This window comes from Podarcis cretensis (genome assembly GCF_951804945.1).
Source record: "Podarcis cretensis genome assembly, chromosome: 10".
Lineage (NCBI taxonomy): Eukaryota > Metazoa > Chordata > Lepidosauria > Squamata > Lacertidae > Podarcis > Podarcis cretensis.
This window is the reverse complement of record NC_137179.1, coordinates 57,998,295-58,013,909: the sequence shown is the minus strand read 5'-3', so window position 1 is coordinate 58,013,909 and position 15,615 is coordinate 57,998,295. Positions and strand designations below refer to the sequence as shown.

General features: G+C 39.3%; 1 protein-coding gene across 6 annotated transcripts in view; it reads right to left on the bottom strand.

Moving 5' to 3' along the window:
- The window catches only part of PTPRZ1 (protein tyrosine phosphatase receptor type Z1), a 121,028-nt gene that overhangs the window by 26,621 nt on the left and 78,792 nt on the right, over positions 1-15,615 (bottom strand). For 4 of the 6 annotated variants that reach the window (XM_079994000.1, XM_079994001.1, XM_079994002.1 and 1 more), the window contains exons 11-13: positions 13,698-13,738; positions 8,973-12,504; positions 4,791-4,920 (exon numbers count right to left, since the gene is read on the bottom strand). In XM_079994000.1, coding sequence (XP_079850126.1) covers positions 4,791-4,920; positions 8,973-12,504; positions 13,698-13,738 — 3,703 coding nt within the window. The remainder of the gene's footprint in view (positions 1-4,790; positions 4,921-8,972; positions 12,505-13,697; positions 13,739-15,615) is intronic. The other 2 variants (XM_079994004.1, XM_079994005.1) reach the window with 1 other exon arrangement.

Below are 15,615 nucleotides of genomic sequence, written 5' to 3'. Positions count from 1 at the left end.
TGTGGAACTTTTAGGCTGACCCACAAATCAATTAAATGAAACTCTTAGCTTTATAAGCTGCTGTAGTTTGATTTGAATATATAACTATTGCTTACTTTAGCAACTTAGATTAGACTGAAAGCCATTGTTCCTTTGGCTTTGCTTCAACAGTCTTCATGCCATGGCATAAAGGAAATAACCTGATAAATTACTACCCTGCTATGCTAATAAAAAAGAAAGTAACAAAAGTACATATATAGCAGCTCAAGTGCATTGCAAATATTATTTAAATGATCAAGGAGGTGGTTTCAGAAGTCCAAAATTTTTCTTTTGCTGTAATCAGCTTAAACAGATGTACACAACTGCAACTTTCTCAATCCAATCTCTGCACCTGGCTGTAAATGTTTTTGCCACATTAAACCTTTTTAGCAGACACGGTAATTGTTATGGTACTTGTCAAGGTTGAGAGGACTTTCCAGAATGTTTTCTTCAAACCAAATTTACAAATTCTGTTCACTAGAAAGCCACATACTTAATGCATTTGGAATGAATCAACGGGATCTGAGCAGGAGTGGTAAACCTGATTTGGCAAGTGGACTATAGCCTAACCCAGGCTTCCTCAAACTTGGCCTACAACTCCCATGATCCCTAGTTAGAAGGACCAGTGGTCAGGGATGATGGGAACTGTAGTCTCAAAAACATCTGGAGGGCCGAGGTTGAGGAAGCCTGTCCTAACCTTCCCTACCTGCTGAAGTCTCAAGTCTGAACAGTGGGTGGGGATGCTCACCTATCAATCACCTGATGTCAATGATGTCAGATGCTCATTAAAGTGCCACATAAGGCTTGCAGAGAGCTCTGCACACTGCTTTTAAAGTGCTGCTGATCAGCAAGCTTAATGTCATCACTTATCAGGTGTTGGGCAATACAAGCCTGACTTCAGCTTTGTGATCTAGTTCCCTGTATGGAACTCAGCTGTGTAGCCAATCTATCTTCATCTCTAAATGCACCACATCATCTAATGTCACCTGTGGGGCAGGTGGGCATGGCATGGGACCTGTGCTTGGCCAAATTTGGCTCATGGGTCAGTGGTTTCCTGCCCCTGGATTTCAGTATTCCCACTGAAATGTGGGCCATATAATTTCTTGGCTGCCATCAATAAGATATTGAATTACATTACAGTATTACTGTAAGGGTTAAAATTTGATAATCGACATGAAGTGCTTTAACCAACTGATATTGATCTACAAATATTCAGTATTATTACATCAGGATATGATAAACAGTCAACTTACCATAAGAGAGCCCATTAAAAAAGGTCACACCACCAAGCAAGACTATGTGAATGTTTAACCCCATGACGTTTTTAAACTGAAAAAATGGGGGCATCATTTCAATCCTGACTTTGTATTAAGACAGCAAAGAATGAAAACAAAGGGCAAAACATTTTCTTATAAAGCTAATTTTATGTTGCTGACAGTTTGCAAAATGTATTTTTAAAACCAGGTTTATCGTTATAGCACACGTGTGTTTTGCATGGATCTACGTGTTAATACAAATTTCATTTTCACACATGATATGTGCCAGGCTCCTTTGTGTTCTATGTAGTATTTTTAAAACCTGACAATTTTTTTACCTATGAATTGGTCCCACTGATTTCAATGGAACTTACTCTCAAGTAAGGCTGCAATCTTCTGTACACTGAGCCTTTGCAGTGTCATGCATCACTTATAATTAGTGCATGGAACAACTGCGAGAGACAGGTAGCAAAACATATTACTGTTGTTGGGGAGATGAGGGAGAACCCAGCACTTATTCTGTAAATGTGACTGTATGTGAAACCTGTAGTATGCATTCTTGTGATACTGTGGAAGGCATGTAATGAATGAACCAGCTCAGAGGAAGGCAGAAATAAACTTATACAAATACAAATGTAAACTGCCAAAAAAGAAAATAATTTACAATATGGTTCAATGTATTGTATTTTACATTCTTACAGATTCCTGACCAATAATTCAAAAAGAAATATTTCATCTCCCAGACTTTGAAACTGTGGTAAGAGTGAGTAATCTCCTTAAATTATATTTAGTTGTTATATCACAGAAATTGCAAAAAAAAAAAAAAAAATTGTTAGTGACCTCTTGTGGCCAATGCAATTCCTCTTTCAGAATAACAAAAAAGAGAGCTACAAATTCTATTTTGTAGTACACTGAAGAGACACGAGGGATTAAATTTAACATCTAAGAGATATTACCATTACCATTAATGGGATATCTGTTTTATTTTGAAACATGAAGGTTGCAAAACGGTATATCTTTTTGGGGAAACAGAATAAAATGAACACAATGTCATCTGAAAAGAACAAGGATCAGAACACATGTAGGATTACTAAAACTACAGCATGCAATCCTGGCTTTAAAGTGTATGGCAGTATTTTCTTCTTAAACAGGAAAGATTTCAAATACCATTTAGCCTCAAAAGATAAAACCTCTTGGAAGATGAATATGAACAGTCATGTAAAATGCCACAAAGCTTCAGAGAAGCTTGTCAACAAAATGAAGATGGTTAGCTATAAATCTCCATTTAAAACCCAGAACAAATGTACAGGAAATGTAAACTAAAAAAAATAAATAAAGGGTTGCATTCGACAAAGCCATACTCATTGTAGACCCATTTAAAATAAATGGAAATGACTACCTTAAGTGCACTCTGTGCCTGACTTGGTTGGACACTTATTGAAAATGCTCAGCTATTTGGATATTTCTCTTCAGTGGGCTGGTTTGCGCATGTATGTACACAATCAACAGCTGAATGTGTGAACTGACTCTATTATTAATTTATTATTTAATTGTTAAATTACTATATATTAATATCATAGAATTGTGGAGTTGGAAGGGTCCATAATGCTCATCTAGTCCAACCACCTGCAATGACCGATGGCCATCCAACCTCTGCTTAAACACCTCCGAGGAAGGAGAGTCCACAACCTCCAGAGGGAGACCGTGCTATTAGGTTATATGTAAGCTCAACCTGTGGTGTTAAATCTGTTGCAGCTCTTTCACACTTGCAAGTTATTACTTGATGTTTCAACAATAAAGAGATGCAGCTTTATGCATAAACTAGTAAGTAAAGGGGACCCCTGACCATTAGGTCCAGTCGTGGCCGACTCTGGGGTTGTGGCACTCATATCGCTTTATTGGCTGAGGGAGCCAGCGTACAGCTTCTGGGTCATGTGGCCAGCATGAGTAAGCTGCTTCTGGCGAACCAGAGCAGTGCACGGAAATGCCGTTTACCTTCCCGCTGGAGTGGTACCTATTTATCTACTTGCACTTTGACGTGCTTTCGAACTGCTAGGTTGGCAGGAGCAGGGACCGAGCAACGGGAGCTCACCCCGTCATGGGGATTTGAACCACCGACCTTCTGATTGGCAAGTCCTAGGCTCTGTGGTTTAACCCACAGTGCCACCTGCGTCCCATAAACTAGTGCTCACCCCATTATTCAGAGGTAAAAGATGTTATTTTTAAAATAAAACTGCAAAGGGGAAAAAAGAGGGGAGATATAGCTCTAACATACTTCTCTTGTATGGCACAACTCTGCTTGATTCCAAGGCTGAAAACTATTTCATAAAGCCTAATCCTAAAGATTAGGGAGACAGTTCAGGGACTGTAGGGCAAAACATTATTTCTTTTGGTACTGTATACCAACCATGGACAGCTTGTGAGTGGCCATAGTCTTACTTGACAGCAGAAATTTGGTCTGAGAAGCCAACTACTATGTTAAATTTCCAACATAACATAGCAACTTTGGGTGCTCTCGAATATTACAGTGGTACCTCAAGTTACATACGCTTCAGGTTACATACACTTCAGGTTACAGACTCCGCTAACCCAGAAATAGAACCTCGGGTTAAGAACTTTGTTTCAGGATGAGAACAGAAATCGTGCTCCAGCGGCGCAGCAGTAGCGGTAGGCCCCATTAGCTAAAGTGGTGCTTCAGGTCAAGAACAGTTTCAGATTAGGAACGGACCTCTGGAACAAATTAAGTACTTAACCCAAGGTACCACTGTATAGGAAATGTAACATGACGCTCAGCTTCTAGAGTCAGAAGCAGCCACCAGGTAAGCCTGCAACTGGCAGAAAGGATGGATAAACTGGAGTTAGCACCAATGGGTGTTCAGCCCTGGGCATCTGCCCAGGGTGCCAGGTTTTGATGCCAACAAAAGACTTTGCACCAATATTAAAAGAGTGCATTAGTCCTAATGCACTTCTCTACTGGTAATAATTACCACAGCTACAAATGGCTTTATGTTACTGTGCAAATGTAGGTGCAAAACCAGGAAGTTCTTGTGGCCATAGGTCCTATTCATATTCTCTGTGCACACATTGGGCTCTAAAGATAATCAATGGGATATGGTGGGGGAGAGATAGTGTTGGGAATGACTTACCTCCTAAAGGGATTTTTTTTGCTGCTGTTGTGTTATCTATGCTTGTGTCAACATAAACACTCTTGAAGCATGGTGCAAAGAGATGGAAGCATGCACAGGAAAGTGTCAGACACTTGCCCACTTATCGTACACAACCTGCTGCTTAGCCATGAGAGTGCTAGCCAATATGCACCTCACTGGAGATTGTGGCATTTCAATATTCAGCAATGTTTTATATTATTCTTTGTTTGAAGCAGCTTCTCTGACAGCACCATCTAGTTTTTTAGGCTATTAACCTATGATGCTAAAGCGTGCAAGCATATGAAAATGAATTGTATCACGCAACAGGTTATGAACACAAATAACAATATAAATGCATTTATAATCTTACCTCCAATATATGAGAATACCAACAAGAATCACCAGACAGATGAAAGTCAGGGCAGATACGACCACAAGAGGTATGACTGTCTTCTGTTCTGGGAGACCAATACGCGACTGAAGGCTACTATTACTTGCCTCTGCAGTCAGAGAAAATTGAAACAACCTATATTTAAACTTTGGCAAAAGGCACGGCATAATTGGCCACGATTTCAGAGACCCAGGTACTGTCAACTTACCATTCTAAAATGTTAGCACACACTGCAGAGAACAAATACATTTGCAAACCAGTTTAGGGAAAAGTAAGCAGGTAGATGGCAAAGCAGATCACCACAGCAGAGGCAACTGAAGACCCTAGCAGAGCAGAATTTCATTTTGCAGCTACTGCAAAATAATATTTTTGAGGAAAGAGAATAAAAATGAAGAACTTCGATTCAATTATGTATTAGTAAATAATAGAAAGCTCCAGGATGCTGAAACCAGATATACTGAATTATGTAAAGATTGACCTAAAATAATAGTTTGCTTAGACATTCTGTTATTAGCTAAAAATGGAAAGGAATTATTATGAGTTCATATTTGTTGCTGATAGTTCCTTTTGTAAGATGTGAAAACTTGGTTCCCTATCTGTCTCATTTTTATAAGAAAGCTGATCTATACAAGAAAGATTTTATTATTATTGAATGTCTTGAGCATGCTCTTCATTGATGATAAACACATGTATTATAATGCTGCTCTAATAAAAAGGGAGGGATTTGGAGTATTTTATGAAGATCAGAGATTAAGCTGTAATCAGTAGCACTTGGTGGAAATTGTAGAATCTTCTGTACCAAAACATCTGCTTTTCTTCATTTATCTTCATTTATCTATTTGAAATAAATTTTTATTCAATGGTTTAAAAAAGAAAACTGCCAGCTTCATACCTACTTCAAGTCCGATCAGACTTGAAGGGAAACTGAAATCGAAGCCTAAGGCCTTAAGAGACATGTCCCATGATCAGTAACCATGTTGTGTAGTGTCACAAATTGACAACTTACCCTCTAAGCGCCCTCCTTTTTCTTGGTCTTTCAGGCCAAATCCAGATGGGGAGAATGGGGTGCCTGGGGCCAGCAAAGATTCCCCATTTTATCCTGGTCCTGTATTGCCTTACAATACATGTAAGCCTTAGTGTATTACTAGATAAATCCTCCTCAGAGTTGCCCCGTGCCTGTTTGTTGCTAGGATCTCTAGTTGGCAGGGTGCATAAGGAGTATTGCATACTGAGTAGACAACAGGCACCATGGAAGGATTTCTGGTCATTGCAGTGAGATGTGTGTGTGTGCTTGCACGCATACACACAATTTCAATTGAATACTGTGGTTTTATACTGGATAGATGTCAAAGACATGTATAAAACACTTCAGTCTTTAAGCAGTGACTGAGAAGTAGGGCCCCCAACTTGGTTTAAGAGTACCACTATTCTCACACACGGAAATTAAGCAGAAAAGCTTGTTCCGACGTTGAGAGAAACTACAGAAAAATCTTCACCACCTTCTCTTATAGTGGCAATGACACCTACCTGAGAGGTGCTAGAACTGAGTTATGATGAGTTCCTGCTGAAAAAAGTCCTGAGTGGAACCATGGTTGGCCCAGTACTGTCCCCAACCCATAATGCCCAGTTTGGGGGCCTTCTACTGGCTGCGGCTAGTGAGGTGTTGCTACTACCCTTGCTTTTGGTGAGTGCAGCGAAGGCCTCTGTATTGGCAGATACCCCTCAAATGGTAGAGTGAAACCTACAAAAAATCCTAACCCCCCTCTAGCAGTGCTGCTCAGGGGGTTAGTATTGCACCCTAGGAAGCAATTCTGGCCTGTAAAGCAGTACATAAAATAAAATAATAACAACAATTTTAATTCTTATTACATATAATCAGTGAATGACAAGAAAAATAATAGTGAATATGAAATCACACAATACCAAAACAATAAAATATTTATTTTCTACCCTTAGCAAGGAAGGGTTTCTAATTTTATAGATCAACGTTCCGCTGTCATTGCTGTCATTTTAAAAATAGATTTAATAGGCAGCTCTGCTTGATTAGCGAAAGACCTCCTGATAGAAAGCACCTGTGTTTAATTGCTGTTATGATAAAAGCAAAATAAGGCACATGTCGGAAGGGAAATAGTTCTCATGAAAGTGCTCTAATGAGAATGGGAGGCTCAGTCGTTAACAAGTGATGTTGTCCAAGCAATATGATATACAATGCTTTTTAAGTATCCTTTGAGAGACCTTTAGTGTTAATTGCAAATGAAGCATTTTACCTTTAATTACAGCAAATTAGAACTTCTATCATTTATATAATTAACTAGTTTAACATTTTCTTTCAAAACATGGTTCCTTATTTTCCTCTATCTACAATCAGGACACAAAGTACATCATTTGAAATGATGAATGATTTTATGTTGAAGCAGTTCTGTACGACACACCTGTATGGCTTTCCCTAGTTTGTTCATATATCAAATTTTTGATTTGATTATCTTTCAAGCTGTATAGCACATGAGGAGGGAGAGAAAATGGTTTAGTTCACATTTTGATAGGAAACTACCAAATCTGCACACCCCAAACTAATATACAAACTGAAAAACACAATAGTCCTTGCGTACAAAAAAATATATGACTATATAGTGAAAACAATGTACAAAAATGCATGGCAGGGGAAATGGCCTAATAAAAAGCATTTATTGGGAGAAATGAGGACAAAAATGCATATGAATTCTCACACACTTTTTTTAAAAAAAGGTAACAGCTGATTAAAAAATGGAGCAAACTGAATTTAAGATTAGAAAAATGATAAACTGAGAGCAACTGAAATTGACAGATTTACCCATTCCTAATACTTCAGTGAAGCAAACTATTAGGCATAGTTACAGGATATTCCTTAAATCTTCTGGTTCTATATCTATGACTAAGATTCCATACTTCCCAGGCACCTGTTATTTCCTGAATTTGAAATATTTGTTTAGTTGGGTAACACTGCCCTCTACAGACAATGGATATGTGTAAACGAAACAAACACACAAATAAAAACCCCCTCAGTGTCTTTAGATTGCTGACTTAAGTGGCAGTTGTCAATTTAATTTGCAGTTTGATCAGCTCACATCTATTTTTAATTAGAGCATATCTGTGCCACAGACCATCAGCAGCCATGTTCACCTGGCTAATCGGGGGCAGGTGTGAATATCAAAGGCTACTCCATCAGGACTGCTGGGACAATAATCATATCATAATCATTACCATCCTCTTTACCCAGAGAACCCTGGGAACTGTAACCGTGAAAGAGTCTTCTGAGGATGCCTTGGAAGTTAAATTGATATACAACTGATAGTTGCAATCCAGTATAGAATGTATTTCAATAAGGCTCAGTTTTAATTGCTTTTTCACTCTTAGTACCTGACAACACAAACGAAACTTGATTTGGCCAGGAAAGATCAGAAAGTTAAGATGTGTGATCCTGGTGGAAGTTGTCAAATTTGTGATGTTTCACAAGTTTTTTGCAACTACAGAAGGAAATGTATTACTAATAATTAGGGCAGATTTATTAAGCATATTAAAATTAAAATGAATATTTATGTAGCCAGCTACCTTTCACAGCACCCAACATGGAAGAATATAAAAACAAATGTAATTAAAAATCACAATAAGACATAATTAAATCATGCCTTCAGACCACATAGAACTTATCAGTCTTTCAGTAAGTGGAAACATCCTTAGGTCTTAGGCTAGAGAACTATTGTTTAGTGCATATCTATGCTACTGGTCAAGCCACAGAGCATGTAACTGCAATTAAGAGGGCTAGGATAGGAACATCTAAGACTGGTTAGTACCTTTAGAAGAGAAGAGTTGCAAAGATTATGAGAGTTAAATATGTCTAATTCACAGTACAGACATATCCCTTAGCCATCTCTTAACTGAGAACAACTTGGGACTTTTTTTAAATTAAAAAACTGGCTTGCAGATTTGAATATGATAATGCATATGCAAGAGACCTACTTCAGTTTCCCCCAATCTTACTATTGCACCATGCCTGTAAATGAAATGGTCATACTAATTCCTACTGGTCACGTATTTGTGTTTTACCATGTGGTTCCCTTTATACCCAAGTAGAAGAAGAACGCTACAGATCTGCAAGTTACACAATTGATGGCCATAACTAACCTGCCTCAGAAACGTTGAATACTGATGAGTGACCACTAGGTATGGATGCTACTGGTGATTGCTGCGATCCAGAAGTTAATTCTGTTTCTGAGTTACCTGCTCCAACTACCCTTTCAGGGTCATGGTCATTAACATCAGAAAAACTGAAATCTGTGGAAGTCTCATTATCGTTAAAGCTATCTGAAGGACCTTGGCCAGAACCACTCTCTTCATCATTTGCAAAAACCGTCCATGATTTAGGTTCCGGTGCCTTTTGTAAGGGATTGCTAACAGTCTGAATGTGATTATCCAATACAGCTGGATCACTGTGTTTCTTAGTTTTTCTCTTCCAAGCCAGGGCTGGTGCTGCTGTGTATTTCAGCTGTTCCACCTCATCGGTTTTCACATGGTCTGAGAGAGCAATCGTGGTTTTTTCTTCTTCCTCTTCAGCCGTTTCAACATCTGGATTTATAATTAAATTATGTTTCTCGTTTGCATTGTTTACCTGTGTATCTGGCTCATCTACCTCCTCCTGAGTGTCTCTAGGGGAAATGCATGTGTGACAACTATTTACAGGCAGGCCACTATCGTATTCATAATCATCATCAACAACAGAAGACCACAAATCTGTACCAGAACTGGCCGTGGTAGATAACTCACTGGTTACTTTACTGGGAACTAATAAAGTGTTTAAAGTTTTACCAACTTCGGCGCTGGGAGAACCAGGTGTAACAGAAATATACATATCCAGTATATCTTTAAAAGTATGCTGAACAGAATCAGAAATTATTTCAGGCACAGGAACGGCAATATCAATAACATTGGTAGATGAGGGAGGAGTGAGAAACTCATCCTTTTCGGAAGCACTTGAAAAGCTATGGCTGTTAGCCGATGTATCTGTCTTTGGTAAAATATTAGCCGGCAAAACAGGGATATTCACTGTGTTCACTGTTTTGAGGGGAAAGGCACTTGTATTTTCAAAACTGGTTGACTGATATGACATGCCATTATTGTACAAGGAAGGAGCAACCTGGTGTGTGTCTTCATTGCTAAGCAACCTGGGTGAAATGTATTCACTGCCTATATGGGCAACAGTTAAATCTTCTGGTGAATCTGTGGGGTGGTTGCTGGTATGTGATGTGTTTGCAGCAGATGGTGCTGAAGGGTAATGCAACACTGTTTTATTCACAGCAGAATCTAGTGCCATTTTGTGCAATATTTGGTCAAATATAGAACTACCATTATCAGCCCATGCTATTTTTTCAGTCAGTACTGGATCGCTAGGCACAGTTACAGATGCTCTATGCAGTATATCACCGTCAGAAGACTGAAAGGAAGTTTGCAGCAATGCATTATTATTTAGTGCAGCTGAAGCCTCATAAAAATACTGCTGGGTAGAAGGAGACAATATTTCACTAGAAGCAGGGGTAGAGAAAGCTTGCGGTGAGAATGCACTAAGCACAGGCTTAAGCAAAGTATCGTCAAAGGCTAGAGCTGTAACATGCAAAGGTTGAATAGGAACATGAGTTTCTGAGAGTTTACTAACATCATAATCAAACACCTTAGTAACAGGAAAAGCAAAAGATACTGGAAGGATTCCCTTTGCACTAGAAACAGCAATGATTTTTTCTTCTAAGGTTGTATCCTGCTTAGTAATCTCATCATTAGAAACTGCTGGTGGAAGTTCAGTCTTTGCACTTTCCGTAGCAGCCATTTCACTGAAAGAAGAAATTTGCAGTTCTCTGTCATTTTCATTTATTGCACCACTTTTGTGAGGCATGTCAACATCACCATTAAACCCAGGTGTGCCGCATATCAATTCGGGTGAAGAAGCTTTACGTATAGACAAAATATCTGTGTCAGGCAAAAGGGACTCACTACCAGAATTTGCTTCAGACCAATCCATTTCACTAGCAAGAGAACACGTAGGCTGCAGCAAAGTATCAGCTTGCAAGATTGCAGAAGTCTTATGCACCAGCACACTGCTATAGCTGCTAAATAACGGACCCTGATGAGATGCGTCAACAGACTCATGCACAAATTCTGACGTATAAGCAGCAACATTTTGAAGAGTGTCCACATTACTAGATAAAGCATAGGTAAGTTCAGACATTGTAGACAGGGCATGCATATTTAAATCACTGCTGGATGGTTCAACTTGAGACAACAAGCGAGTTCTATCATGACCAAATATCAATGTCTCTGAAGCAGCACGGGCCATCTGATGCGATACAACATCAGACAATTGAGCGAGGCTTGACTGTATTAATTCGCCACTGTCCGCCAATATCAAAGAAGCATGCAGGGGCACCTTACCACTCTCAACAACTGGAGTAGTTTGCGGAAATGTTTGAGAAACCATATACAGATGGTGAAACAATTTACTACTGGAGGAAGCAGAGGAAAATGGAAGCAAAGGTACATCATCATAGGAAGACAGGGTGGAGTCAAATGACACATCAACACTGGGAAATATGGGTGTGGCATGCAAGGTCACATCACTACTTGATGCAGCAGGGAAAGTGCTGAGCATCTGAGTGCCAGACAACAAAGGGGTTACTAGAGAAAACACTTCACTACTGTAGGAAGGCTGAAGTGGTATCTCACCATTATACACTGGTTGAGTTGTCTGAGAGAGTACCTCACTGGCAGCAGAAGCTGAGCCATGTTCTTCAGAATTTGAAGAGACAGAGTAAGAGGACAACTCGGTTGGGGAGAGAGCAAAAGTAGAAGGATGTGGCAATTCTACATCCGCAACTGAAGCATCTTGTGACACCAATGGACCACTGGAATGAGGTGCCGTTGTAGGATTTGGGGAACTAATGTGAAAGAGCTGCTTCCTATCCAATGGAAGAGCAGTAATATCTGTACCATTATGATACCACAAATTCCCATCGACTGCAGGCATTTTCTCTGCAGAGTCTTCAGCTCTTGGAGACACTATATCTTCTGACGGGATTTTAATATAGTCTTGAGAGAGATCATCGTGCATGCTTACTTCTGGGCTTCCTGAACTAAAGATGTTTTCCTGAGAGGTCTCTACAGTGACTAACCATGTAGCAGAAGTGGTGGGAACAGAAACCCAAGAGTCCTCGGTGTCTAGGTCAGGTTTAAAAGCAGACACCTCTATATCATCTTCATTACTATCAGAAGCAGATGCTCTTGTTGTTTCATGGTCAGAAAAATCATGCTCATATTCTTCCCCATTACCTTTGGTGGAGCTGTCTGCTGGAGGGACAACAGCAGTAGCTGACTGAGATTCCATGAAATCATCCTCTTCTTCCTTTGGTACTTCAGTGGCAGATTGAGAAGTTGTATCAAAAACTGATTTGGAATGGTCGTTTCCCCCATACGGGTCTTCCTCTCTTTCCAAGTATCTGTTTGTTCCCGCTTCATTGAATTTTGTCCCCATTCTCTCCTGACTGTAGCTAGGCGTCGTAAATTGGAACTCTTTTTTCCTTATCTGGTTTGCCACACTATCTGTGCCAGCAATCACGGCAGCTTCTTCACCCACCCCTGCCCTTGCCTCTTCGATTTCATCTTCCTCCTCCTCCTTCAAAAACAACACAGAGACACATACAAAACACAAATCAATATCTTATCAGAAGATAAGCGAATAGAGGGAGATATGTTACAATGAAATCTCATGTCTTTGTGTTTGAATTTCTATCCATTATGGAAGAAAAATGGCAATTAAAATTTAAAATATTTAAAAATTAGCTGCTAGTTCAAAATGATAATTCATTTGATTTTTGCCCCCCAGAAATGGAGAACAGGCTTGTTTGCTTAAATATCATACATAGAATCTAACTCAACTGTAGGGGAGAGAACAACAATCATATGTATTTTTTATCTTAAAAATTGTGAAGTAACTTCCAGTTTAGGCATTTGGCATTATTTAAAATGAAGATAGTCATCTCAAACTATACTTAACAAGTTTGGAATAAGTAAATTATGACTTAATTTTCACAACAGCAATTGTTTCGGGCACAAAATATCATTGTTGAATGCATAGTCAAGCAACACAGCATTTGTTCATAGCTGAAGTTGCTTAGAAGGGCCAGATTAAGAGAGATAAAGCATTCTCCTGAGCCATACTTTCCCTAGTCTAGCAAAAAGCACTCATAACACATGATTTTTCAGGTAGAACCATAAAGCCAACAGTGAAAATGCTTATACAAATTTGGCCTAGATGTAGGTGAATCAACCCAATACCCAAACTCAGTAAATTTGTTCCTAGTTTCTCAAGAGCTATACTAACACTCAGTTGCGTGTACGGGCAGTAGCTGTGCTGATTGCTGCTCAACTCAGCATGCCCATTTGACCATCCTCTGTGGTAGGAAGGATGCTATATCTCCTTAAGAGTCTTTAAAAAAAACCCAAAAAACACCACAGCCTTTTTTATTAATTTGATTTTTTTAAAAACAAAAACTACGCAAAGGTGGCCTTGTCAACTTGGACCTGTAAATGCAAACGTTAATTTCACATTTCAATCCAAGGTTCAAACTTTTAAAATTAGGGTGGGCAGATTCAAAATAGGACAGGTCTCTTACACCTTTCAATAGGTAGAAGAAGGCTTTCAGAAGGTGAAGGTTACACAAAACACCTGCTGAAAATTTCTCCTCTAGCTAGTGTCCTGTCCTCTTTTGAATCTGGCCACCCTAGACCACAATGGATATTCCACTAAACTCTAGGAGCGTAAGTATGGCAGTCATTGGGCAAGTGAAGTATGAGACAATACAATACCTCATAATCTTCAGTTTCAGTCAATTCGGGAAATTCAATTTCTATAAAACAAAAATATGCACTATATAACCTAATATTTGAACCTCAAACAAACATCACTCATATTCAGGGATGAAATAACAACTGATGGACCGGAAAGAGATATTTTCTTTACAAGAAACCCCTATGATCAGCATTCTCAACCCCCTCCTCCAACTTCTGCAAACCTTGTTGTGACAGGGGATGGGTGTAGGAAGCAGATATAACAACAATTTGTAAGGTAAAAGGGTAAAGGACCCATGGATGGTTAAGTCCAGTCAAAGGTGACTATGGGGTTGCAGAGCTTATCTCGCTTTCAGGCCGAGGGAGCCAACATTTGTCCACAGACAGCTTTCCGGCTCATGTGGCCAGCATGACTAAACTACTTCTGGCACAATGGAACACCGTGACGGAAACCAGAGTGCACAGAAACTCCTGCCGCAGCAGTACCTATTTAGCTACTTGCGCTGGCGTGCTTTCAAACTGCTAGGTTGGCAGGAGCTGGGACAGAGCAATAGGAGCTCACCCTGTCGCAGGGATTTGAACTGCCCACCTTCTGATCTGCAAGCCCAAGAGGCTCAGTGGTTTAGACCACAGCGCCACCCATGTCCCTTCTAAAAAACAAAAAACAATTTGTGGTTCAATGTTGGAGCACAAATACTGTAAATTTTTCAGTTGTCTATGCTACTACACTATAAGCGTCAAACTAGATAATGTTGGATGTTGTTTTTCTTTGTTTAAAAGCAGCTATGTGACTGCGTGTGTTTTATTAGCTGTGTGTGCATGGCTACAGCACTAACAGAAGGTGGGTTTAATCATATTTCCCATGTTGCTTCCTTGATTAAATCTCCTGCCACTTCCAGCCAAGGAAGGTGGGACGGGGGGAGACAGCTACAATATGGAAACCCCCATCCCTTGTGGTTAATTGCAAATCTCTGTGTGTGCATGCATCTCTTAAACCCAAGAAATGGACATGCTTTGCACCTCTGATTTCCTTTCATCATATTACAAATACCTTTTATGGCAGACAACCCACCTGCCAAATTCAGCTTATTTTTATCCATAGTGAATTTGCAAGTTTTTTTACTAAAAAAATCTGTGCTGCTCCCATCTCTAAATTTCTTTCATTCTTTGTTTGTTGCTTTCCATATTTTATTTCAAGATGATTGCCCGCTTTTAAAAAAAACAACACCAAACAAGACAGAAGATACTTTTATTCCACCCTAAACACAAGAATCTCTGCGGAGAGGCTACTTGAATTGATAATACATAAGCAAGCGTATTGCTTGTGTACTACTTAAGCGGCCTATGAAATTTAATAAGAATGTACCACTGGACAAGTTACTGTAGTTATATGCTGTTCTTGTATTTAAATGAACAACAATTAAATAAAAATACTGGTGGAGGGGGAAATGGAAAGGTGGGATTTTTTCTTAATAAACAGTTTACAACAAATGATGGTGATGATGGGGAAAATGTTGCAGCCCAACCCACACTTTACCATTACCATGGCCCTAATCAAAATTGACCCAAATGATTTATATGTAAAGAAGTAACAGAGAAGCAGAAGCAGCTATAGATTGAGAGGCATCAAATATTTAAAAATGGTCTTACCTGGTAGCTTTCTGGAGCTTAGGAGGCTAGGGATAAAATAATGATAACATTCCCTGGCTTCTCAATTGTTTGTAATGAATTTTTTTTTTTGGATATCCATTTACAATATTTTATACTGCAGGTCCAAAATATATTATATAGCATTTCAGTACGCTTTTTGAACAATGTTCATTTCCATTGCAGAAAAGCATGTTTGTTATAACAGTTAAAATGAATTTGGGCTTGGATTTCCACCTTCCCCCATTTCGATTTCCCATTCTCCCCCCCCCCTTTTTGTGCAATGCTT